Raw genomic sequence first — 27,013 nt, 5'->3', positions numbered from 1 at the left:
TAAAAGCCAGTACTGTGGTGTATCAGATGGTAAAACCATGGAAATCAATGGATCTGTAAGATATTTCAAAAATTTATTGTGGTAGTACCGTGGTAAATGTCCAAAAACATGAAGGTACTGCCATGATATTGCATCTAAATCTCATGGTAGTACCATGACACATTCAGCATTTGTTTGTTTGAGTGGAAGGCAGGCTCTAAGTTTCACTAGTAACCACCAGAGGACAGTATGGCAAAATAATATTGCACTCTTCTAGTCATAATCTAACACTTTTGATCAGACTTCTCTCCTCTAGTCCTAACCTGCATTAATACTTTCACTTAGCATGTATTGTGAAACTGTATGATAATAATTTCTTGCGTAACTTATGCAACATGTCCCCAAACCCAACAGTTACCAAGCGAAAACATTTAAATAAGTTTCCTTTCCTCATGGCACAGCATGCCTACCTAACAAGTCACATGATTTTAGCTAGCATTCATGCCAGTAAGCATATAATAATCATATGAATGATGTTTGAAGACTTAATTCTTGAAGTTTATTGTAAACTTTAGATCAGGTGATCTGGAATCATAAACCTCTGATCTGGATTCTTACATTATGTGGCATTTCAGGAGAGCTGGAGGCGTCACTGTCTGATGTATTCTGAGGATATGATGAATGACTCCTCTGTTAAGACAAAATCACATGTGTAAATCACACTATGCATTTACAAGAATGCCATTTAACTGTTGTCAAATATACAATTTTCAGTTTTTTACCATTGCATGCTTTAATAAACACTACTAGTAATATAGTGTTTCAGTAACTGAATTCATTTCCATGGATCAGTTCAGTGAAAACAGAATAAATAGTGAGTATATGTTTGCATATTGGAATGATAAGAAAGACTGGGTAGGTGGGAGGGATTTAAATAGAGCAAATCTATAACAAACTGAGTCTCAGGTGCATTCTAGAGCCTATTTTGGAAACACGGTCACTAAGGACACACATGAAGGATCAGGTGTGCATCACATGCGTCAGGCCATCACTCTTTGTGTTTATAAGTGTGGGTGAGCTGCTGGATAAAGTTTGACAGTGTTCTCTTGAATACATGGAATGGAAACTGTGCTTTATTCACAAAAAACTTTTATATGATTTTGCGCAGTATTAAAGGGGTTAGTTCACCCAAAAATGAAAATTCCGTCATCATTTACTCACCCTCATGTCATTTCAAACCCATGAGACTTTTGTTCATCTACATAACACAAATTAAGATATTTTTAATGAAATCTGAGAACTTTCTGTCCCTCCATTGACAGCTACACAACTGATACTTTGACGATTCAAAGAGTTCATAAAGAGATTGTAAAACTAATTCAAATTAATTGAGTGATTTATCCAAATTTTCTGAAGAGACACGATCACTTTACATGATGAACAGATTGAATTTAGGCTTTTATTCATATATAAACATTTACAACTCGCACATCAGTTGTGGTAAACAGCATGGCGTGCGAGAACCAGCGAGGTTCATTCTCGTGTGATACGCAGCACATTTGAGCTTCTGCAAGAAAGTGCGTCAAGCAGGTTTGGTTGAGCTTCTGTTTTATATTCACTGATCAGTGTCTAGGTGTGAATAAAAGCTAAATCCAATCTGTTCATCATATAAAGTGATCAAGTCTCTTCAGAAAATTTGGACTGAACCGCTCAATTTATATGGATTAGTTTTACAATCTCTTTATAAACTTTTTGAAGCGCCAAAGTGGTAGTTGCATAGCTGTCAACGGAGGGACAGACCATTAAAAATACCTTCATTTGTGTTCCGAAGAAGAACGAAGGTCTCACAAGTTTGGAATAACATGAGGGTGAGTAAATGATGACAGTACTTTCATTTTTGGGTGAACTAACCCTTTAAATTCACAACTTTGGATGGAAACCAAATGTCAGTACATACATCTTCCTGGTATCCTGCACTGTGTCTCCAGCTTTGCATCGGTCCCATTGTGTCCTGCTCTCCATTTCCCACTCCATACTGTCCTGGATGTCCAGAATACTAAAAGTGTGTGAGAGAATTTGCATTCAGAAATTATGCTTTTATGAATACGGTTTTGTACTTATTGGAACTTGTTAGTACACTGTAAAGAAAACAAAGATTATCGGAGTATGTTTTACAAGAAAAAAATATTTTCTGTATTTCTACTTCAAAGTGTTACATGACATTTCTTTGCAATTTCTGAGTGAAAATTGTTTCAAGGTAAATCCTACACCATTTTTTTCCCAGTGTATTAATCACCAGCCACTTTTGATTTAAGGAAAATAGCAGCAAGGACATTCTGCCAAATGTATAATTTTGTGTTTTCACTATACAGAAAATAATTCAAGTTGGAATGACATGAAAGTAAGTCAAAGTTTGACTTTAGAGTCAGCCAAACTGAATCCACCTCACTTTAAAGAGGCAGACGACATAACTGCAAGCGCAAAGTTATAGTCAGCTGATTTGGATGCTGATATAGTTATTGTTCTTGGTGTGAACAGGCCTTTAAGAGATCCATCCCACTATATCCCACCTCAGGTAAGTTCCACTGGGACTTGCTGCCGTCTCTTAGGTAGTAGTATGTCCGCCCTCGATCATCTAGCGACTTAATCCACTGTCAACAAGACACTTCATTAGTTCAACAAATTACAAAACTAGCCTACAGCCATACTTTCATACACCTCACTAATAATAGCAAGTTAATCAGCCCAAATAAAATAAGTAAGCCAGCCCAAAACAAGGACACGGCAAGGTCATTGTCAAGTGTCCTGTACCTGTTCCTTCGTGTAGTCGCTCGTGAAGACCCAAGTTCCTTCAGGGTCAACTCTGAGGGTCCATCCCGGTGGGGTGCTGTTATCCAGACTTACCCTGGGGATGGAGACCTTCTTCACCTGAATCAAAGAATACTCTGCTGGCAAGGAGTGAGGAGACACTTCCTCCTCCAGCTCTGGCAATGCTGGGTAGTCTTCCTCAGGAAGCGGAGGCTACATTTTGGGAAACAAAAGCGGCAATATAAATATTAATCAAACTGTAAGTAACTACTGGTAGAAATGAACCAAGTGGTAGTGTTTGACAAACCTTTTTGAAAATATGATTATTATTGAAATTGGTTGCATTATTATTGCAGTTCCGCTTGGCGCCAAAAAAACAAACTTCAGTTTTAATTTGACAATTTTTTTAATGCAACTAGGCTCCACGACATATACTTTCTCCACAACAATATTCAAAGGCCCTATGATATTTTCAGTTGTTCATGATTTACTGGATAAGGATTAACCCTTAAAGGGATAGTAACTCCAACCGCTGTTGTCTGTCAGTCACATGGATGTGAACTTCTACTATAAGAGTAAATAAAACTTACATAGACAAGCCCAAATTAAACCCTGCGGTTCGTGACGACACATTGATGTCCTAAGACACGAAACGATCGGTTTGTGCGAGAAACCGAACAGTATTTATATAATTTTTACCTCTAAAACACCACTATGTCCAACTGCGTTCAGCACTCGTTTAGTGAGGTCTGAGCGCGCTCTGACAACGGCAGTGATGTCTCGCGCATATACTTCAACGAGTGCTAGACATCACTGCCATTGTTAGAGCGCGATCAGACCTCACTAAGCAAATGCTGAACGCTTAGTGAGCGTGGTTGCAGTTAAAAATCATCATTTGTGTTCTACTGAAGAAACAAAGTCACCTACATCTTGGATGCGCTGGGGGTAAGCAGATAAACATCAAATTTTCATTTTTGGGTGAACTATCCCTTTAAATGCATACTTCGGGTATGCATATCTCGGGAGATACCTCTTTATCAACCCAGGATATCATTCACTACCGTCCCCTCATTTATTTTTTAAAGTGAAACATCAACCTTAAAAAATATAACAAGAAAAAATACAATTATAAAAGAATGTATGTTTTAACAAAAAGAAAAAAGTGAAGATACGTTTAGAAAGCATGAAGCTCATGTGTCAGAATGCCAGTCTGTCAGTAAACAGTAAATAAATGACTTTCGATTGATTTGTTACAAAAGTACGCATGAAATATGCTAAACACGGAAACCTGAAAGCACGTGACGCGCTAGAACAGACCTCATTGGTTCTTGTGTGTCACGCACTCACATTTAAGCTTCTTCCTTTCCTTTTAATGGTGGTTGGCAAACCTACTTGAAGGTTCATGCTGCACAACACCTGTGTGACAGCTGATGTAAAATAAAGGATTGGGCTTATGCCAAGTTCACACTGCACGATTTTAGGCCCAATTTTCACTCGGCGTCAGATTTTGCGAAATCGCAGACAAATGCCTGAAAACGAAGGCAAATCAGTGCTTGTTCATGCGAGTGACAATCACGCAGTGTGAATTATCAAAGACGCGCTCTGAGAAAACTGACGATGCCTTGCAGATGCCTGTGAGATATTTGGCATGCTAAATATCTAGACCTGTCAATTCAAAATCATGCTGTGTGAAATGTGTTCTGACTGAAAATGACATTGGCGATGACCTACAGCCAATCCATCGCCCCATCCATTTCAGTATTGCCAATTCTGTGATTTTCCCTTGGAATTGGACTACTTTATCCCTGTTGCCACATGTACACGGGTTGAAGCGATCCTAAATAACATGATATTTAACCTCTAGAATGTTAATTTTACCAAGGGAGCCCCACCAAAAACTCAGATTTTACCCTCAGAACATGATTTTTAGGCTAGTTTTGAGTAGCAATTGGGAGGGTTTTGCTGTGAAAACCTGGCAACCCTGATCCATTTTCTCCTCCATAATCTTTTTTTCTTTTTTTTCCTTTTCGTTGCACATTAGCGCACATACAGTTTGGATCGCAAGGTTCTTTCGGGCTAACATTTTTAATAATTCCAGTCTGAGTGTGAATTCTGGTCTTAAACATGTCCTTGCATTATTACCTTATCATTTGGTATGTAGTTTGCGGACGAGATAGAGTTGTCTGCGATTCTTTCGATTGTAAAGTCATGCAATGCTGTGTAAACTCGGCATTAGGATAGCCGATACCAATCAGTAAAAAAAAAAAGAAAGAAAAAAAAGCTTAATCGGCCCCAATACCGATCCTTGAGATTGGCTCGGTACATCCCTAGTAACTTCATTCAGATGACCTTTTACAGTGATATTGATCTCATGTAAAAATAATATATACACATTATATATTATATATATACCTTAGGTAATAAAATCGTAAACTTCATGGGCATTTATTAATATACACGCTTTTAGTAATGCCAAGCGATAAAATATTTTATGGGGTAGAAATGGTAAAAACAAAGTCTTGGCACCTTCAAATATTGTTGTGGGCAATGGCAGGCTTGGAGACAAAATGGTTGAGAACTCATTAAATAACTCATAAAATATAAAGAAAATTAGCTATATGCACATGAATATCATAATAAATGAATGTGGTAATCCTTTAATACCATAGTAGTACACATCAAAGAATCATTCGTTTGAATCTGCAGAAAAACCTCCATACCGGGAAATCTTCCAGAAATTTCACGTTCCCTGGTGAGCCGATGTCCTCCGGGGGATCCCATGAGCTCTGACCTGACACAGAGTTAAAGAAGTAATGTCTGCCAGAATTCTCATCCAGCACTTTCTCCCACTCCGAGCTCCACCTCTGAGGAGAAGGGTCTACGGGCGAGCAGGTGGGAGACTGGGGGAAAGAAGGAGGGGAACGAGCCTCTTCCGTCCCCACTGACGAATCCATGGAGTAGCTGAGTGGATAATCCCAGGTGCTTCGGCCCGTAGAGGGTTGGTAGTAGTACTCTTTCCCGCTCTGGTCGTCAGTATGGACCTCCCATCCTGCAGAGTCCAAAAGGAGGGTATCGGGAGTGTCCGGAAAGTCCTGTAATAGAGGAGCAATGGGACTGGTGGTGTCAATGGTACTCCGACGCAAGCGGGGGATGTTTACGTACACCGCTGTGAGAGAGCTGTCATCCTCTACCTGCTGGACAAAAATGGAGAGCATTGCTGATATTAAAATAAAGCTAGAATAAAGAGACTAGAATGGTACTTGACAAACACTTTCAAGATGAAGAGTTTAGGTTAAAATGCAAATACTTGTACAAGGAAGGGGCTTTCAGAATTGATATCAAAGACCCTTACATATGATGATCTCTTTGCAAGGAACCCCATGCCCAAGCTATATTTTAAAGACCCATTATATGTATAAAGCACCCATTTATACTGCAAAAAAAATAAAAATAAAATAATAATAATATATTATATATATATACACACACACACACACACACACATAAAAAAAAAGTTAAATAAAACTATGTATGTTTAAAAAAAAAAGAGAGACAAAATTAGACAGAAAAATAAATTTAAATGAACACAGAAAATATTATTAATATTATAAAACAGAAAATATTAAAATAAAATCCATTTCAAAATATGAACAAAAACTGTAATATAGATTCTGCTATAATTTGTTTTATATTGTCATTATACAAGAGCCAAAAAATGTTATATGTAAAATATTTTTCTTTTTGATTAGGTTGACAGCATAAATATTGTTTAACCCCAGTGTATAAATATTCTAATATAATCTAGAAGAGATCATTTAATTTTAGTTACAAGACCATTTTTTTTGCTAAGGATAGTAAAATTAAATGTCTATATATTATATACATATATATATATATATATATATATATATATATATATATATATATATATATATATATATATATAGAGAGAGAGAGAGAGAGAGAGAGAGAGAGATAGATAGATAGATAGATAGATAGATAGATAGATAGATACATACATAGATACATACATAGATAGATAGATAGATAGATAGATAGATAGATAGATAGATAGATAGATAGATAGATAGATAGATAGATAGATAGATAGATAGATAGATAGATAGATAGATAGATAGATAGTCTAATTTTCTGACGTTTTTAATATATATTTTTACTAGTTGGTGCAGGACACTACAGTTCATTTATGTAAGTGAGGATAGCAAAATAAAGTAAACTGTGACATATTATACCCAAAAATTCATACAGTGGACTACCAGTAAAATTAATAAAACTTATTCAGACACTTTGACCTGACCATGTTTTGCTTAAGTGTTATCTGACATAATTAAGATTACTTTTTTCTGACACAGTTTAAATCTGAGATCTTGTCATATTTTATTATCATTTTTTTAAACTATAGTGAATAAACTGAATTAATGAATGAAATGTTTGAGTTGTCAATAAATTTTGGTCATGAAATATGATATAAATAGTGTGATTTCGGCGGAAGACACATGTGTAACTTGATTCACTCGACCTTTTGCAGTGATACTGACCTTATGTAAACAGGTGACTGTGTGATGTCACAAAAGTTTATACAAAGAGCAAAACAAACACTGGATGGAGCGTCTGCTTTCACACCCTCCTCCCACAATCCTTCCTTATGCAAAACCGTACCATGCACCAACGTGAAGCTCAGCTCGCAGGGACTCTCCACATCACCAAAACCAAAACAAAACGCTCCCTAACCTGAATAACTTTCAACACCCACGCCACTGTTGACTGCATTCTAAACAAATGCAACGATGTTCAAAATAATAAAGCGATTTCAACTATACTGTAGGCCTTACATGCCAATTACAGAAAGAGAGCGCTTCCTGTGCATGCTGATCTCAGGAAACAGAACAAGGTTTGACAGCCGTAAAGAAGAAAACCACAAGCAGATACCACAGGCAGAAACAATAACTTTTGATCTTTATAGTTTGTCTTATTTATAGATGGCCAAAGCACCACCAAATAAACCTCACACGGCCCTGATTAAAGAAAGGAGGATGATTCATCCCAGAAATATGCTATGTCTCAATGACAGGGGCCTTCTAATCTAGTTTTTGATTGTCAGTGTTTGTGATATGTAGTGCTGCTGCTGTGCTGGACACTGAAGTGGTTTTAGAGCAACGGTTGGTTTTAGAGGGCTGATCCCGGAACAGGGTAATCTATGAATACTGTTAGAACATTCTTTCAGAAAAGGCACATTCATTTTGTTATAGTAGTAGTGTTGACTCTGAAGAAAATCGCCTGCCCTTTTTGCCTGCCCTTGTGAAAAAGAAGAACACTTTATCATTCTTTTAAAATGAGTACTTATTACAGAAATAATACACTTAAAGGGTTAGTTCACCCAAAAATGAAAATTATGTCATTAATGACTCACCCTCATGTCGTTCCAAACCCGTTCATCTTCGGAACACAGTTTAAGATATTTTAGATTTAGTCCGAGAGCTTTCTGTCCCTCCATTGAAAATGTATGTACGGTAGACTGTCCATGTCCAGAAAGGTAATAAAAACATCATTTTGGTCCAAAAATAACAAAAACTACGACTTTATTCAGCATTGTATTTTATTCCGGGTCTGTTGTCAATCTGGGTTCAGGACGTAAGACGCTGCTGACGTGTTATCCGGTGCGCCAGAGCTTTGTTTACAGTCTGAGGGAGACGCACGCTGTATTTAAGCTATTCTACATTGCCCTAATCAGCAAAAACAACGGCGTAAAAGTGCATTACCAATGCCGAAAGATGAAAGGATTCAATGAAATCAATGCAATGGAAAGGATTCCAGAAGAGAATACAATGCTGAATAAAGTCGTAGTTTTTGTTATTTTTGGACCAAAATGTATTTTAGATGCTTCAAAATCTTCTAACTAATCCACTGATGTCACATGGACTACTTTGATGATGTTTTTATTACCTTTCTGGACATGGACAGTCTACCGTACATACATTTTCAATGGAGGGACAGAAAGCTCTCGGACTAAATCTAAAATATCTTAAACCGTGTTCCGAAGATGAACAGAGGTCTTTCGGGTTTGGAACGACATGAGGGTGAGTCATTAATGACATAATTTTCATTTTTGGGTGAACTAACCCTTTAAGTGTGTACTGAATGTAATGTTGTCAGACACTATATTGAATGTTAATTGCAATTGAATGAAAATGTATTACAGTTAAATTTATATTAAATGCAATTAGCTATACAATTTTTGATACAGTGTTTTAAAAAAAAAATACTTTTAAAATTTGAAGTACACTACAAGTGCACATTGAGTAAATTAAGCATGCTTCTTTTTTACAAGTCTCTGACTGACGCAATGCCAAGGTGTTGCTATGTAGTTGTTAATACTATTGTGGTGACTAAGTGGTTGCTTACTGGCTCAAGTCTCTGTGATATTCTGGTCTCTAAGAGAAGTCTGTGAGATTTTAGCCCATTTTATTGTCTGCAATGTGAAAACGGCACACCCCTCCTCAACAAACCACATGATTTGTTATGTCATTCACAGTGGTGTAATGTAACGAAGTAATAATACTTCGTTACAGTACTTGAGTATTTTTTGGGAGAATCTGTACTTTACTTGAGTTTTTATATTTCTGTCAACTTTTACTTTTACTCCACTACATTTCCTAAATAAATTATATACTTTTACTCCGATACATTTTCCCAAAGCATTTTCGTTACTTACTACAAAATAAAGTCGGAAGAACACAGACTGCAAGCAAGCATGTGCAAACAAGTGCTCGCACAACCGCGGTTGATTTAATTTTCCGGGTTGCGTCCGTTGCTGGACGGGCTGAGAAGTGAGATTGAGACATTACGAGAGCGGCCTCTAGAGGCGAAATAAAAACTATCACTGATGCCTCGTATGGTTTCTTTTGACACGTGATGTGAGGCTGCGCGCTGCACAGAGCGGGTCACTTCAAAACGATTTAAAACGGACAACAAAACGGTATGTTATACAATGTACACTACAGTACATGTTTTCATATCACTATAAAGTAATTAGTTTGTTGACTAGATGCTGCATTAGTGGAGAAGAGTATGTTTGTCGTCGAGGCTGACATTAGTAGTAACCTCAAGCGGTTAAACCAATGTGACAAAAAAAAAAAAAAAAAAACAACAACAACTGTATGCCACGATTGTTACCATTCATTTGCATTAGTTTATAACTATTTGTTCGCTGTTATGCATTCATTATCCGGCGAAGTTGCATATTTAAACTGTATTCTCATACAGCGCAAGAAGCTTAACAAATCAGAAATGTAGCCTATTCAATTTCAGTTTTTATCGGCACTGTAACACATATTTTGATTAGATAATTATAAATTTTTCTAAAATAGAGCCAAATAATGTGTGAAAGTATACATATAATAGACCCATGCTATGCCTTTGTGTGTAAAGATGGAAATTTTTAAGCATGACTGTTTGGATGTATATGAAATAGTAACATTTTATAATAAGAGTACATTTGTAACATTAAATAAGGTTAATAAAAGTATTGTTCATTTTTAATTTCATCATTTATATTTTAACATTTTAAAGTTGTCTCTTGCATTAGTTATAATGCACTATAAATTAACATGAACGAATCATCAATGTATAATTAATATATTAGTATTTTTTATGTATAAAAATTACAATAAACCTTTAGCCAATTTAAAGAAACAAAATGTAAGAGAGTTAAAACTGAACACAATCTTGCTGCTCAAACTGTGTATAGAACAATTTTTAATATTTTTTGCTCCTTTTGTATTTTACATTTACTTGTACTTTTACTTTCAATACTTAAGTACATTTAATATCAATAAAATACTTTTCATACTTAAGTACAAAAAATATCACATACTTTAAAACTTTTACTCAAGTAACATTCTAATCAGTGACTTTAACTTCTACCAAAGTCATTTTCTGGCAAGATATCTATACTTTTACTCAAGTATGGTTTTCGAGTACTTTATACACCACTGGTCATTCATATATGTAGCATGTACGGAAGAGACATATGCAGAAGTTTACTAGATAGGTTAGGTTTGTTCAAATGCTTAAAGGATTAGTTCTCATGTAAAAATATTTAAAAAGTTATAAAGTAAAATATTTAGCTTCCGTCAGACGGCCTTCCGTATTAAACTTACGAAGAAAGTGTAAAACTCTTGCAGTTCAAAAAGCTTACGATACGTCCTACACCTTCCCTATCCAACTGATGTGATGCCAGTTAACACTTTCTTAGTATCTTGAATGAGGAGGCGGTCTGGCGGAAGCTAGATATTTTACTTCAAAACTTGTTAAATATGGATATTTGTTTTACACAAATGCATCGCTTCGCTTCAGATGGCCTTTATTAAAGGGATAGTTCACCCAAAAATGAAAATTATGTCATCATTTACTCACCCTCAATTTGTTCCAAACCTGTATAAATTTCTTTGTTCTGCTGAGCACAAAGGAAGATATTCTGATGAAAGTTTGTAACCGGGCCGCTTTGGGGCACCATTACAAAAAAATGTATACAAGTTTGGAACAACCTGAGGGTGAGTAAATGATGACAGAATTTTCATTTTTGGGTGAACTATCCCTTTAACCCTCCGGAGTCATGTGGAGTATGTTTATGATGGATGGATGTGGATGTAGGCACTTTCTTCAGCTCATACTCATTTGGTAATGCTTACTGCCATTATAAAGCTCAGATGCATCTGGATATTTATTAATATCTCTCCTATTGTGTTCATCTGAAAGAAGAAAGTCATATACACCTAGGATGGCTTGAGGGTGAGTAAATCATGAAGTAATTTTCATTTGAAAGTGAACTAATCCTGAGAAATAGTAATAGTATTAATAAAAATCATCAGCTATGTAGTGGGAAAATAATCGAAAATGATCAGCTCTTAAAGTTCCTTTACCCAACAATGCTCAACAGAGATTGCAAAATATATTTTCACAACCCAGTTCATGATACACATGAAGTTCCCTGTGCATGCATGAGTGAAGATGACTCTGGAGTAATGACTGTATGCAGTACTGAGCTCACCTGCCTCACAAGCCTCGAAAGAGGCCTGTACGAGGACACACCTCTCCTGAGAAATGTCTGAGAGAGAGAAACAGAGACAGAAATAAAGAAAGAGAAAAAACAGAAAAAGAAATAGAAGTGCAAAAGCAACAATCGAAGCACAACAACGGAAATAAAAGCTAGTCAGCCGGCACGTCATATCCTGGGTCTATATTTACCCAGCTCTAGCGCACACCAAGTGTGTCTCTCAGCCACAACTGCCTAAATGTATCAACTGACAGGAAACAGGTTTATTATTATAATGATCACAAACAATAGCCGCACGAATACGGCCAACACAAACACTGACTTCAGATTATATGGGCCATGAGAACTGAGTGATAAAGATGGAGGGATAGTGCACCTAAAAATGTAACGTCTGCAAGAAAATTATTTAGCCACCCAACATAAACCTTTGACTTTCTTTTTCTGTGGAATGAAGTACTGGTCAATTTTTTTCCATGTTATGAAAGTGAATGGGGATATGATAGTCCATATGCACTATAATCTAAGTAACACAAATTGCGATCATATTTTCTTCTCTGTTATGACAATACATTACCGGTCGAAAATGTAAGATTTTTTTGTTTTTGAAAAGTCTCACCAAGGCTGCAATTATTTGATCGAAAATAATATATATAATAATCTATTTTAATATATTTTAAAATGTAATTTATTCATGTGATGCAAAGCTGAATTTTCAGCATCGTTACTCCAGTTTTCAGTGTCACATGACCTTTCAGAAATCATATGAATATGCTGATATGCTGCTCAAGAAACATTTCTTATTATCATCAATGTTTAAAACAGTATAATAATGCATTTATTTTTTTTTTTTTTGTGGAAACCGTGATACACATTCAAAATTTTTGGGTATGTACTGTAAGATTAAAAAGAAAAGAAATCATTACATTCATTCAGCAATTAAGTTGATCAAAAGTGACAGTAAAGACATAGTTACAAAATATTTCTGTTTCCAAAACAATATATGTCAGCAGCAAAAACGGTTCACAACATTGATAATAAACAGTGTTGGGTGTAATCTAATTACTGTAATTTAATTACTTTTCCCTTGAAAAAGTAAGGGATTACTCTTAATAAAAAGACATATATAAAACAATAGTGGATTGTATGTTTTTATTGTAACCTTCTCCTTTACACATTTTGTACAGTTCATGAATAATTTATGCAATTCTATATTGTCTATTTAAAAGAAATAAAAGTGCAGTTTCGTGTCTATCTTTGTATTGCTGAACTGGTCGAGGTTGATATGGGATTTATAAAGTAATTAGTAATAAGTAATTCAATACTTTTTAGAGAGAGTAATTAGTACAGTAATCTAATAACACTGCTGAAGATGTAATTAGTAGCTAGTAATTAATTACTGATAATAATAAGAACCATTAATTGAGCATCAATAATAACTCAGCAAATCAGCATATTAGAATGATTTTGATTCAATAAATTCTGTTCACCAAGAATTGATTGAATCATTGAATCGTTTTAAAGACTGCTGGAGGGGAGAGATTACTGTCCCACACACGTCATCAGAGAAGTTCGAGGGCACAGGAATTAATAATAATAATAATAATGTGCACAAACAAATTATTTATAAGAAACACTGCAATATTCCATAAAAAATAGAAGAGTTGACAACTATAATTTTCCCCTCTGCTGTAGCTGTCAAATCTCATTTGAGCTTCTGCATATTCAAACTTGTTCCAACCAGTCATGTGACATTCAGTAGCAACTTCAGTTTCACATAAAGCTATCAACTTCAGAACATTTGTAATATCATTTGGACTTTTAATACACTTCGGTCACACTGTTTTTTTTCTCATTTTGGACTTTCATCCCCATTCACTTTCACTAAAAGCGCGTCCAGTACATTTTTCCTTTTGTGTCCCACAGAAGTCATGCAGGTTTGTAATGACCAGGGAGAAAGAAAATGATGACATGATTTTCATTTCTGGCTGAACTATCCCTTTAAAACATCTTAAAGCAAAGGGAGTGATGAAATCCCCAGCCTTAAATGTATGCCATCCTTTGTGAGATAAATTTAGATGATCTGAATGCGCTGGCCAACAGAGACAGCCACACAACCTGTATAAGTCATTGTAGAAGTAGGCTAAGTTAGAGCAAAAGAGAAAGAAGCAAAGGATGTTTAGGGAGAAGCCTATGAAAGCAGGAACTGGCATTGGCACACACAGTATGTAGTTCATCACATACAACATTTATGGAAGCATGGAACGATGCAGACTGAACATTTAAACAAAACTTCCTTTTTCCGCTCAGAACTGCAGAGATGCTAAAGGTCAGCGTCTTGCAGTTGTTCTGTTTCATAAAGTTTTACAGTGTCGGACAACTTTACTGTGACAAACACTTGACCCTGATGATGTTTAACAAGTGTACTTGATATATCTGCACCAGGGAGTGTCTCAACAGGAAGAGACCACATCCTAGCTGAAAACAACACTACAGAAACATGCTTACATGCAAAATCCAACTAATGCGCCACAATGAAATGTTACTTGCTGACATTTTAATACTCATAAACACCACACAATGTGTTATATATTGAACAGCCAACGTATACATTTCAAAATGACAACAAAGAGTCAGTACCGCACTTCCGTGCCCAGAAACCCAGTCTGAAGGGGTCGTGGACGTACCTGCGTGTTCAGAGAGAGGGGCATTGCGCTTCTGGGCCGGTGGTTGGACCCGATCTTGGCGTAATAATCCACCATGTCTTTGTTTCGATCAGTCAGCACGGCCATACAGCTGATCAGACAACAGTCAAAGTCAAAGTTATCCAATAGAGAGCATCATAGTGAACAGGCTGAGCCGCACACATACGCAAACACACACTCATGCAGACACACACACTCTCTCCGTCTGCAGTTGATGCAGTTGACGCCACTAATGAACATCTGTCTTAAAGCACTACTGTGCTAGAGTGAAAAGGGGAGGAGGCAAATGAACAGAACGGACAGATGGAGAGAGACAGAGGCAGGTATGAGGAACACTGTGAATACATGATGAATATATCACGTATGAAATTTAATACATGATATAAAGATCTGCAAAGAGAGAAGTATTGACATTGAAAAGGTGTGTAACTGCTCGTTTTCAGGTTTTCAAGTTTTAGTGTCTAAGTTCCTGTTTTTCCCCATCGAAACAGAACCTACACTATTCAAAGTCACTGACTTAAGCACATTTCCTCACATTTTGATGCAACACCTCTAACAGCCAAAAAAAAGTATGCTTGCATTTCTCAGTAAACAATCCAGAGAAATGTTTACTGCTCAGAGGTTGGTCTTTCAAAATTTAAAGGGTTGGTTGATTATGATTTCACTTTTTTAACTTTAGTTAGTGTGTAATGTCGCTGTTTGACCATTAACAACATCTGTAAAGTTATGATGCTCAAAATTCAAAGCAAAGAGAGATAAATAATTCTCTGTTTAAAGGACTACAACAAAAGGCTGGTAGGGACTACAACAAGCTTCTTCCTGGGTTGGTGACATCACTAACCCTAAAATTTACATAAACCCTGCCCTCGAGGCCATGTTATTGCAATACAGTACCACAAATGCAATATAGCATGTCTTAAAAGCAACAGAAGTTATAAGTGTAATTAAACTAAACTATACCTGTTGTATCTTAATGCAGCATATATTCTCTGGCTCTGTAGGCATCTTACAACAGTTCCCACATGAGCGATTTATAGATTATCATGAGAGAAAATGCTAATCAATGACTTTAAGATAGTTAACTCCACAACAGCTAAATAAATTTATCCACTAACCATTCAGAAACGTCCTGTTGCATGCTACATGTTGTAATTTTTCTAGAGTCTCTCCATCATTGTCTGACTCCGGTTTGAACATAAAAGCTGAACAGTTTCTGACAATTTCAGTGAGTCTGCATGAGATAATCGGCTCTGCTAACACAAGCTTATGAAACTCCGCCCTCTTCTTGAGAGCAGCAGCTCATTTGCATTTAAAGGGACACACACAGTTTTTGTTTACCCTCAAAAAGTGACAAATTTAACATGCTATAAAATGATCTGTGGGGTATTTTGAGCTAAAACTTCACATACACACTCTGGGGACATCAGAAACTTATTTTACATCTTGTAAAAGTGGCATTTATGACCCCTTTAAAAGTGAACATGAAATTTCTGAAGGGTTAGTGGATAAATGTATGTAGTTGCTGTGGAGTTGATTCAACTCATTGACTAGCATGTGTCTTCATGTTAATCTTTTGTGCAAATCCAGTGTTGAATTGACCCTCGTTTGTGAAGCAGTCCGGCGTAAAATGACAGCATGGCAACAACACTCTACAACAACTCTTCCTCTTCTCTAAAGCAGCTCAACATGGCCTCGCCCCCTTTGTTGCATGTTCTCGGGGGCGGGGTTTATGTAAATTTTAGGGTTAGTGATGTCACCAACCCAGGAAGAAGCTTGTTTTCTGTAAAAGAAAATATCTCCCTTTGCATTGAGCTTTGAGCATCATAACTTTGCAAAAAAATCCGATGGCTCCGTGAGGCCTCCATAGGGAGCACTGACATTTCCTCTCTCAAGATACATAAAGGTACTAAAAACATATTTAAATCAGTTCATGTGAGTACAGTGGTTCAATATTAATATTATAAAGTGACGAGAATATTTTTGGAGTGCCAAAAAAAACCGAAATAACGACTTATTTAGTGATGGCCGATTTCAAAACACTGCTTCAGGAAGCATCGGAGCACAAATGAATCAATATGTCGAATCTGCTGTTTGGAGCGAACCCATGTATTTTACATACCTTGATGTGGTAACGCGATAAAAATAAGAAGACAAATGGTCACTGTGTTTTGTTGTGACTTCTGATCAACATTTCGACAGAGAATGTTTAAAGCAGGAAATATGTTGGATTCGCGGGGGAATTACTCAGCAATTGTTCATCCAAGCATCCAAACAAGACAGCTTCCTCATCTATCTGTGTTTGCAAATTGTAAATAATGCTGTTTTTCCTGCCTGTGGTTGATCCTAATGTTTGGATATCACACCTAAGATCAGCCTTTACACTCTTTTCCTCCTTCTAATGATCCGTGTAATGAAAGTGAGGCAGGCCAGACATAAAAATTTCCTGGAACAAGCCTAAACTAAAAATGCGCGAGCCTGTAGGGATTACTATTCACGAAAAGTTTTGTTATTCAAATCTTTAACATGGCAGCCTACAGCTATATGACCAATATATCACCTGAGAGTTGTATAACTAAAGAGAAAAAACACAGGAAACTTAACAGAAAAACAACACAAAAGTGTAACATGATTCAATCATGCTCATAAGATACTTGCACTCCTGACCTCAGTGAATGCCCCTTTACAGGAAGTTCTTCCTGCACTTTCATTTAGAACATATTAGCAGATTAGGCACCAAAAATGAGCAGTTAATGTGTAACGCAATGTCCCATGCTATTTATAGCACTCTGCAATTTCATTTTTTAACCCTGAGGGAACCCTTGCTTTTGACTGACAGCTGCTAAGAGTTTCTCTCCTTAAATATCAATGGTATGAAATCCATTATGATTTAGTGCACAGGCCATACAGAGCAATGTGAACAACAATCCAGTCCTTAGGTTCTTTAGACTAGATTGTTTTGAACACAAACATACAGTTTTTCAGGTGCTGTCCCACCCACAGATATGACATGCTGTGAAAAGCAGGGTGTAAACAAAACAAATGTACGTCCGCTGTGGTTGCCAGAAAATACCAATGTACCAAAATATGTTTTGTGCATTTATAATACTCTGACAACCACCATACAGGTGTTAAAGAGAAAGCCACATCTAGAATCCACAAGCTGAGGTAAATTAAGTTGCACGGCATCTCACACAAATACAAAACACTATCATGGGAACACACATGACACTAAAATAATGTAATAAGTTGTAATACAAAAACCCTAATATACATAACTGACAACCAAAAACTATAAAAATTATTATTTAAATAAAAAGACATCAAATGTGAACAGGATTTTTAATGTAAAATGGCACGAAATGAATTCGTGAACACCTCTGATTGGCTATTGTGTTCACACACTCATCAGATATGTCTGTTATTGATTGGCTACAATGTTCATGGCAACTTTTGAAAGCACACAGAAGTGTTTGAATTTCACTGGTGTCAAAAGTAGTCACATTCAATACTCAAGTAGAAGTATAGATACTAGAGTTTAAAAATACTTCTGTAGAAGTTGAAGTATCAACTCAAGCTTTTTACTCAAGTAAAAGTGTAAAAGTACTGCTTTCAAAACTACTTAAAGTATAAAAGTAAAAGTAATGTAAGGACAAAAATGCCATTAAGCACAAAAGCTTAGGCTGTGCCACAGGGGTCTATTGTGCACTCCACCTCCTCAAAATGTCATCAATAACCTTTATTGGAATGTAAATGTACATCCAAACTTAAATGCAGGAATCTGTGAGGGCAGCGGACAAGAAAAATGTGGGTAGTTTTGGTGTACCCAGGGCAGGCTTAGTAACAATCAGGGCTTGACATTAACACCCGCCAACCTGCCAAATGCGGGTAGTTTTCAGCTGTTTCAGTTCACACAGCACTCGTCTGTTGGAGTTTGTTGGATAGGTGTGATAACCCTGTTGGCGTTGGTCGGAGTCTGATTTTACCAGACTGAACATGTTTAATCAGCGTTTGTTTGGTCGTCTGAGCATCCAACAAACCGCAACAAACTCTCGGTGCTTTCCAAACGGGATATATCGCCCTCTGAAGAGCACTTCGGAGTGAAAACAATCATGGCCGCCATATTGAAGGGTTGTTCCAAACCGAAGTTTTCAAACCACTTTAAAGGGCCTTTCGGAATGAAGGATTTCGAAGGTTACAACTGATGGACACTTCAGGCCCCCATAATCCTTTGCACAGGGAAGTTGTTTGACATCACAGAATAGGTACAGGAGGTTAGGAGTTCGATTTTACCTATAGGCTAAATGTATATATAGTATTTTTCTATACTACTGTAATATTTATACGAGTTAGATTTAGTACATTAATATCGTCAAAATGACATTGTACTTCAACAAAAATATTTTACAGCTCCCTTTATCAGTCCATTCAAATGTTTCAATTACATAGACACAATATACATTATGGTGCGATAAACCACAAATAAATATATAAACTAACGTTAAATAAAGGGCGCAGCTTGCACAATCTATCCTCCTTGGCTGTCTCGTTAAGATGACGCAGAAGTGCGTTCCAAAAAAGGAGTAATTTGACCCCTACACCCTTCGAAGCTCTCACTCCGGAGGGTAAACACTTTGAAGGGATTAGGGCATTGGGATGAGCCCTTCCGAATGGAACGCAGGGCCTGACGTAATCTAACCTAGCCACGAACCGTTGCCATGACGATGAGGCAAGTCCCCGGCAAAGACAGCTGTTTGATCGCGCCCGCGCCTCACGCGCACACAACAAAGCACTGGAAACGTGACATCGCAGCTTGTCCGTTATAAAAAATAAAATACAGTTAAAACAAACAAAAAAACATATAAAAAGGTACAATAGTCCGTAGTGCAATCCGTGCCATTCAGCAAGAGCACTGCTCCACTTCACCGAAAGTGAGAACCATAACACCATGAGAGCAACGCAGGTTTACCTTCAGTTTTGTTTTAAATTAATTAGTTTTGGCTTGTTTAGCTACATGGTTGTATGTGACTATGGGTCACATAAATAAAAAGGGTCGCGCTAAAAAAAGTTTAAAAACCGGTGTATAGCATACGCTAATTTATTCAAACGTCTATCTACTACCTAGCTTAATTTGCAGAGGACGAAGAGAAAGCACCCGTTTGATAGCCTAAATGAGCCAGTAGTAGAGAAATAATAACTTTTAAGAAATAATCTTTTTTGAGTAACGACCCCCAACACTGTCGTCCTTGCTGGAGTGTGACGTGATTTGTGACGTGCAGGTGCGCTGGATCGCGTACAAACCAATAGGATGTCAGAATGGTATGTTTATTCTCATCCAACCACAATCAAATTCACTCTATCCGGATGGCGCGATTTATCTGGATAGTTGTTTTTTTTTTTTTTTTCAAGCCGGAATGAAAACAAGCCGAAATGAAATAGGAGTAACTACGCTATTTTTAAAATGTAAAGAGTAGAACGTACAGATAATTGCGTGAAAATGTAAGGAGTATAAAGTAAAAAGTCGTCTGAAAAATAATTACTCCAGTAAAGTATAGATACTCGAAATTTCTACTTGAGTAAGGTAACGAAGTATTTGTACTTCGTTACTTGACACCTCTGTTGAATTTGAAAGTGGGAGTGTTTGAAACAGTGTTAATTTCGTTGACGAATAATTTTCGTCATAATTTTCGTCAACGACATTTTTTCACGGACAAAAACGAGACGATGACTAAATAAAAATGCGTTTTGAATGACTAAAACTATGACTAAAATCTACTCTAATTTTCGTCAACGAATAAAAACGAGACGAAAATGAAAGAGAGGGACGATTTGGGAAGATATCCAGTCAGGACTGCTGTCCTGTGTGGAAGATGCGCACATTTGAATTGTAATGTGCTGATCTAACCGCGGGAAACGCGGCGCTGTTGCGCGCTCTACAGGCTCGTGCAGCAGCACATCTGACTGCTGCGCAATTAATGAATAGCGCACATTTATGCCATCCGATTGCTTATAAGCTAATGTTGATGAATTATGACAATGTTTACTACACGATGTTTATATGGTAGCATGTTTTAGACGGTTGAAAGAATGCATATTTATCTCCCTCATGAGCAGCCTGCTACAGTGCAGACTGCAGACATTTCAGAATAAGAGTCACGGTGTATTTCGGGATGGTTTATAATTATTATTTTTTTCCTGGTCATTATTGTTATTTTGTTTAAACAATAAACTGTATTTAATTTATTTTCTGTTTAATTCATAGTAAACTACTGTATCTTCTGTCACAGGAAGGAAAGACTAAGAACATTATTTGACACATTATTCAATATATTTTACAAGTATTATAGTTATTAAAGTAGTTATTATAGTTAACTAAACCTAAAACCAAAGAAATCTTCATTACTTTAAATAAACATTAACTGAAATAAAAGATAAATATATAAAAATGTAAACTTATAAAAATGTAAACTTAATAGTTTCTAAGCTTTAGCTTAACCTGAGGTATTAAAATAAACAAAAAATAAAAAGTTATAGACATTTAAAAGCAAAAACTAAAAGACATAAACAAAAAATTACTAAAACTTTTAACTAAAATTACAATGAAAGCAGGAAAAACTAAAAATCAAATCTAATAATTTTTTTAAAATGAAATCTATAATAGATAAGTGTGTCAATCCCTGAAAAGTACTGAATTTTGCTCTTTCACGTGTTTTTGCACTTGAACGATCAAAAACCGTCCGCTTTGGTGAGCAAAGTACAGTTGGGTGAACATAAACAGTTTGGGGAATATCAGATGTACCTATATCAGTGTATTGGATCTGTGGAAGCATTTTTATTGGAAATGCTTAATGCTTACAATTTAACTAAATTAGATTTTAGTCGACTAATTCTACTGTAGATTTAGTCGACTAAAATCTTATGATATTTAGTCGACTAAAACTAGACTAAAACTAAAACAATTTCCAATGACTAAAATATGACTAAAACTAAATGGCATTTTAGTCAAAAGACTATGACTAAAACTAAATCAAAATTTGCTGTCAAAATTAACACTGGTTTGAAAGCAGGCGTCTATCAGCGGACCGGTCCTGCTTTCGAAGCCTGCTTTCAAACACTCCCGTGTTTATCTGTGTAAGCACTCAGTGAAGAGCGTCACTGATGTCTATTTACAACATGTTTTTGAAGCGCTGATCATTGTAGCCAATCACAGACATATCTGATGAGTATGTGAGCACAATAGTGTATCAGAGGTGTTTATGAATCCGCTCAACAGCGTTCAAAGCATCACATTTTTTAAATTTCAGTACCGACTTAGTATCACGGTCGGCACTTTTAAGAGCACCAAAAGCCACAATCCCTCAACCAATAGTGTGAGTTTGGGGTGGGACTATCAATTAGTTCGGCCAATGGAATTACAGCAATGACTGCACATAGAAATATGCAATGCACAAGTGTAATACTCTCTGTGTAATTATGAACATTTATGACTAATAGTTTCTGTAGACCATTTGTCTTAATGAGGCAACCTGACCTTAATGTTGCCTTTATGTGCTATTGGAATTATCATAAATATGAGTTTCGTAGTCAGAAACTGGACATGAACAGCCTCACAAATCGTACTTACGACTGTGAAACTCTGAAATAATTTTCATACCTGAATTGGGTGGGACATAAACTGTAAACATGTTGGACAAGAGAACTATTGCTGTAGTGACTAAGTTTTATTGCTTTTTTCCCCCACTACATCTTCATTGCTCTCTTTTGCAGTTATAGTCTTGTATATTACCATATATAAATAAAATGCATTTGATGCATATTTGATGTATTTTACACAGCGGGAAAAAAATTGACCCAAATTCCTGAATCGTCAACAAGCTGACTATCTAGGTAGAGTGATGAATGTATACAATTGCATGTGTAATGTTTATATGGTTGCCAATGAATGGACACTACATTCTATTCAAATTCTGTTGGATAATGACTAAATTTCTCAATACATTTTGGCTTTAATAAGATTTCCCCAAGAAGTGGGCAAGTATGAACCGGTGACCTCCATAGTTCCTATTCTCTCCATCAAAAAAAGCATGTGAATGCATCTTGTAATTATAACTTCAGAAGTGGAATGTAGGAAATTTACGACAACACGCAAAGGCAGCATAATTCCATCTAAGAATGGTGACGATAGTGATGATGACCATACAAAATAATATAGCATCTTTGGGCCTCCTTTGCTCTTGTAATTCCATTTTCTATTTGGAAATGCAAGATGCGCTTTAGATACCTTTCTTCAGAATTTACATAAAACACCATCCCGAATCTAAATGACACTGAGCCGGCGGACAGTGTGCAGCAGTATGTTAGAAACAAACATCATTTCTGTCTAACATACCGATAGCAAAGGAATTTACAGCTATAATGAATTCAGAAAGAAGTGATTGTAGGGTGCACTGAAGGGACAGCATGCTGCTGATTACTTAACCAAATTACTTATTGACCAATGAAATTGAGGCTGCAGAATCAGCGGCTTCAACTCCTACCTCTCTTTTCACACACACACATACACACACACACAGAAGGGCCATTCAGGGGACCCAGCAGCACCCCCTCTCTGTTACATCACCAATCATGGCCTGGAATCCTGGATTACCTCATTGAATACTAAAAGTCTGGGCTTGTGAGAGCTCCTAGCACACTGCAGCCATTATCTGCCCATCATTCACACTTAGGTACCTTTCCTTCCTCCTCTCTTAAAGAGATTTTCATACTGTAAGTAAATGCAACGGTATTAAATATGACCAGCCTCAACACTGTTTCAAGAAGCATCAGTGCTTTATCAAAAAACAAAAAAAAAAAATCACCACAAATCTAGGATGTTGTGGTAATTGGCAAGCTGTAGCAATGCAGTTGAGTTCCAGCTGGTTTCTAGGTGGTTTATTGGTATTTCTTTGTGATATTTTGCAATGCAGGGTTTTTTTTTTCTTGCCTGTTTTATTGTCGGCAAGATGAGAATCTTAAGCACAAATGGTAACATGTCTACACTAAAAATGTGCTACAAAGGTCTCGATGAAACAGTTTCACATCCTCTTCTGAAAAAGGAGTGGAAAATACTCACATAGTATTTCATAGAGCGGGGTGACTCTGAGTTCAACATTAAACCCAACAAAAACCTTACAACTCCTTTGACCAATTAATTTCCATGACTTATAATACTTCATGAACATTAGATTTTGAAAAAAAAAATAATAATAATAATTCGATATAATTCACAAGGAGCCAATTAAATATTGTTGAGCATGACTATAGCATATAGACTATAATGACTATAGTCCAAGATTTATTTAAATATTTTTTAAATTCTAAAATGACCTGATATTTCGAGACACTCAAGGTACTCAAACCTCATTGGTTCTTGTGTGATGACATCATAACATTAAGTCACGTGACACAAAAGACCTAATGAATTTTGATATTATTGATTTGGAGTTGATCAATGCTTTCAATTTGATTTAAAAATTAATAACTTTTGATTACTTTTGGTCTCCATAGGCTATTATTCATAGAGTGGTCACTATAAGAAGAGGGCATAAAAAGAGTCTACTGAACCTAAATTCCAAAGTCTAGTAAAAGCATTTTAAGGCACGACACAGAATTAGGCCCTGTTTACACGGATAACTTTTGCTGTGGTTATGCCTGTCGTTTACACTACTCTGCTGTTTTTGACCCTTGAAAACTGAGACTTTCGAAAATGCTGCAGAGCCCGTTTCACTTGAATACCCCGGGGTTTCGTTTTAGTGTAAACGGACCAAAACTGAGGCCCTGTTTACACTAGTGTGTTTTGTTTTAAAACACATACGTTTTGCTACGGTTACACCTGTCGTTTACACTGCGCCGGCCTGAGCGGTCATGTGACATGCGGTCACATTTTCGGTCATGTAGTTTAGACGAAGATCGTTTTTGAAAACGCACTAGTCTAAAGGAGACCCAAGAATAACACTGCACTTCTGTACTGCATATTTGATTTAATTCTCCAATAGCAAAGAACAAAACTTCCTCTATTCACACCTGAATTCCCACAGAATATACAGAAATCAAAAGAGAACTGAGAGCTCTTGAGTACTTTCTTTTCACTATAGCCTACCTGTTGGGGAAGTTTCGATATGTTTTTTATCCTTTTGAAACTTACTGTCAGCAAAGCTGTTAACATATAATGTAATATAATATAATATAATATAATATAATATAATATAATATAATATAATATAATATAATATAATATAATATAAATTCACCATGTTTAATCAAATTGTTGCCATATAAACTTATTTGCGGTGTGAAAAATACATTTTTAATAGTGCAACTACTCCATGATATCACTCAAAATAAAAATTATAATAATTACACATAATATATTATTACAAAAAATGTTTAAAATAGTTTTAGATGGAGTATACCATGACACACAGGAGGACAGTGCTGACATTGCTTGAAATTTCATGCCAGCTACGCAATTATAGCATGCAGACCATCCAACAAACAAGATCTTTTCCTGTGGCGACAAAACAAACTGTTGAAAGAGGAACTTCCCACATTTCATCGAACAGAGCAAGGCAGAATAGTTACGATTATGTAAGGAGATCTGACATGCTGAACATGTAACAAATGGTTAACTAAAATGCTCAACTATTTGCCCCAGAATTTTTTGGTCAAGAACGAACAAATATTGTTTAAATGTCTGTATAGTTGTATAATAATGTAATGAGTTACCAGAGGAGGGGAATAGCCGAACATTTGTTTTGAACAAATGTTCACACTAGTAAATGTTGTGGAAATTTGCATCATTAAACGGGCTACACCACTGCGCTAAAATTAGACTCCCCACCTATAAAGTGCCGTCCTAATTACTAAACGAAGCGCAAAGACATTAATGAGCACATCAGCACAGACTAGCAACAGCCAAAAGACATAAACACTGCAGGCGGACACAACTCAGCAAAACAAAACAATTAACAGTTAATAATTGTGACTTTTTGCATTGCTAAAATCACATATTTAATATTTATAACAAGAAACTTTTGTCATTTTAAAGTTGGCATGAAACAGAAGTTGCGATAGTTTTTTATTCTCTATTGCAGTGTTGGGGAAAGTTACTTTTAAAAGTAATGCATTACAATCTGGTGTTGCTCCCTAAAAAGTAACTAATTGTGTTACTTAGTTACTTTTTATGGAAAGTAATGCATTACATTACTTTTGAATTACCCTTTCTCATCTGAGCAGTGCTGTTTGTATGTTTTTATAACATCAAAAAAGTTCTATTTTTGGCAAATGTAAAGGCCCTTTCACACCAAAAGTGAAATGAATAAGCCTCAGGCTGAAGGAAATGCAAATTCACGCCAGTACAGTAGAGGGCACAGCTCAAACTGGAATACAGAAGAACAGGATGCAGGTGAAGATGTAAATGAGTAAATGTATGCTCACATTTAGTCTAGAACTAGTCATGAATAATCATCATGTTCATACAGCGCACATTGCCTCTGCACTTATGATTTCTCTCAACATGGGGACAGGAAAGCTGTCAGTCAATAAATGGGAAAGCAAAGAAACTTGTGTTGCCTATTTAAAAAAGTCAGATATTTTGTTGAAAATGTTTAAGAAGTGTCAGTGGTTAAATTAAATCTCAAAGTGTTTAAATTCATTTATTGACTGTTTTTATGTCAGGCGGTACAACCATATAGTTGTATACTGTAGTTGTACCACCTGACATGGAAAGTGTACCAACCTACAAATACTTGAAATTATCAGTTTTTAACCAGTATTTGAAAGAGATCTACAAAACTTTTCACTCTGACACAAGGATCAGTTGGGGTCCTCTAGATGATGCATTATCATGTTTACTGTTATTACCTAGCCAATTCGTAATAAAAGAGCCACGTTTGCAGTCGTGCCACCCTGACATTCGAGAATATACAAATTGCTGGACAAAGGTTTTTCAATGATCTCAACAGCTTTAAAAATACTGATATATTTTAAAATGTGTTTATATGAAAGGTCTCAAACCTAAAATGATGCCATAATATTTAGTTTTTAATTTTTGTATTATCAAGACACCATTAGGACAGTTGCACCATCTGCCATTTCGGGGGTTTAAGATAACAAATTAATATGTATTATTTTAATGCACTACTAATAAATTCAAACTAAACAGGTTCTATAGAATAAAGTAATATATGTAAAGAATTTATGTAATTAATGCAGGAAACAATGCACTTTGACACAAAAATATGCACATCATGTCACTGACCCAAATACTGCAAAGTTCCATGAAAAAAGAAACGCCTATTTTGATTTCATATGACTTTAAATAGTATACACATTGTTGATATTATAATTGCTTGCTGAGCTGAGTTTGAACAGAGCTTTTGGAATGTTTTAATGATTAGGTGGGTAAAGAGGA

The 27,013-nt window shown here is 36.1% G+C and overlaps 1 protein-coding gene across 4 annotated transcripts in view; it reads right to left on the bottom strand.

The window, feature by feature from the left end:
• The window catches only part of arhgap27 (Rho GTPase activating protein 27), a 56,181-nt gene that overhangs the window by 11,660 nt on the left and 17,508 nt on the right, over positions 1-27,013 (bottom strand). For 2 of the 4 annotated variants that reach the window (XM_067370028.1, XM_067370029.1), the window contains exons 3-7: positions 5,508-5,981; positions 2,791-3,000; positions 2,550-2,630; positions 1,937-2,035; positions 598-669 (exon numbers count right to left, since the gene is read on the bottom strand). In XM_067370028.1, the coding sequence (XP_067226129.1) occupies positions 598-669; positions 1,937-2,035; positions 2,550-2,630; positions 2,791-3,000; positions 5,508-5,981 (936 nt within the window). Of the gene's footprint in view, positions 1-597; positions 670-1,936; positions 2,036-2,549; positions 2,631-2,790; positions 3,001-5,507; positions 5,982-14,547; positions 14,817-27,013 lie in introns of those variants that run through there. The other 2 variants (XM_067370030.1, XM_067370031.1) reach the window with 2 other exon arrangements.

Source organism: Chanodichthys erythropterus, chromosome 19 (assembly GCF_024489055.1).
Source record: "Chanodichthys erythropterus isolate Z2021 chromosome 19, ASM2448905v1, whole genome shotgun sequence".
NCBI classification, from domain to species: Eukaryota; Metazoa; Chordata; class Actinopteri; order Cypriniformes; family Xenocyprididae; genus Chanodichthys; species Chanodichthys erythropterus.
This window is presented reverse-complemented; position numbering and strand designations above follow the sequence as displayed.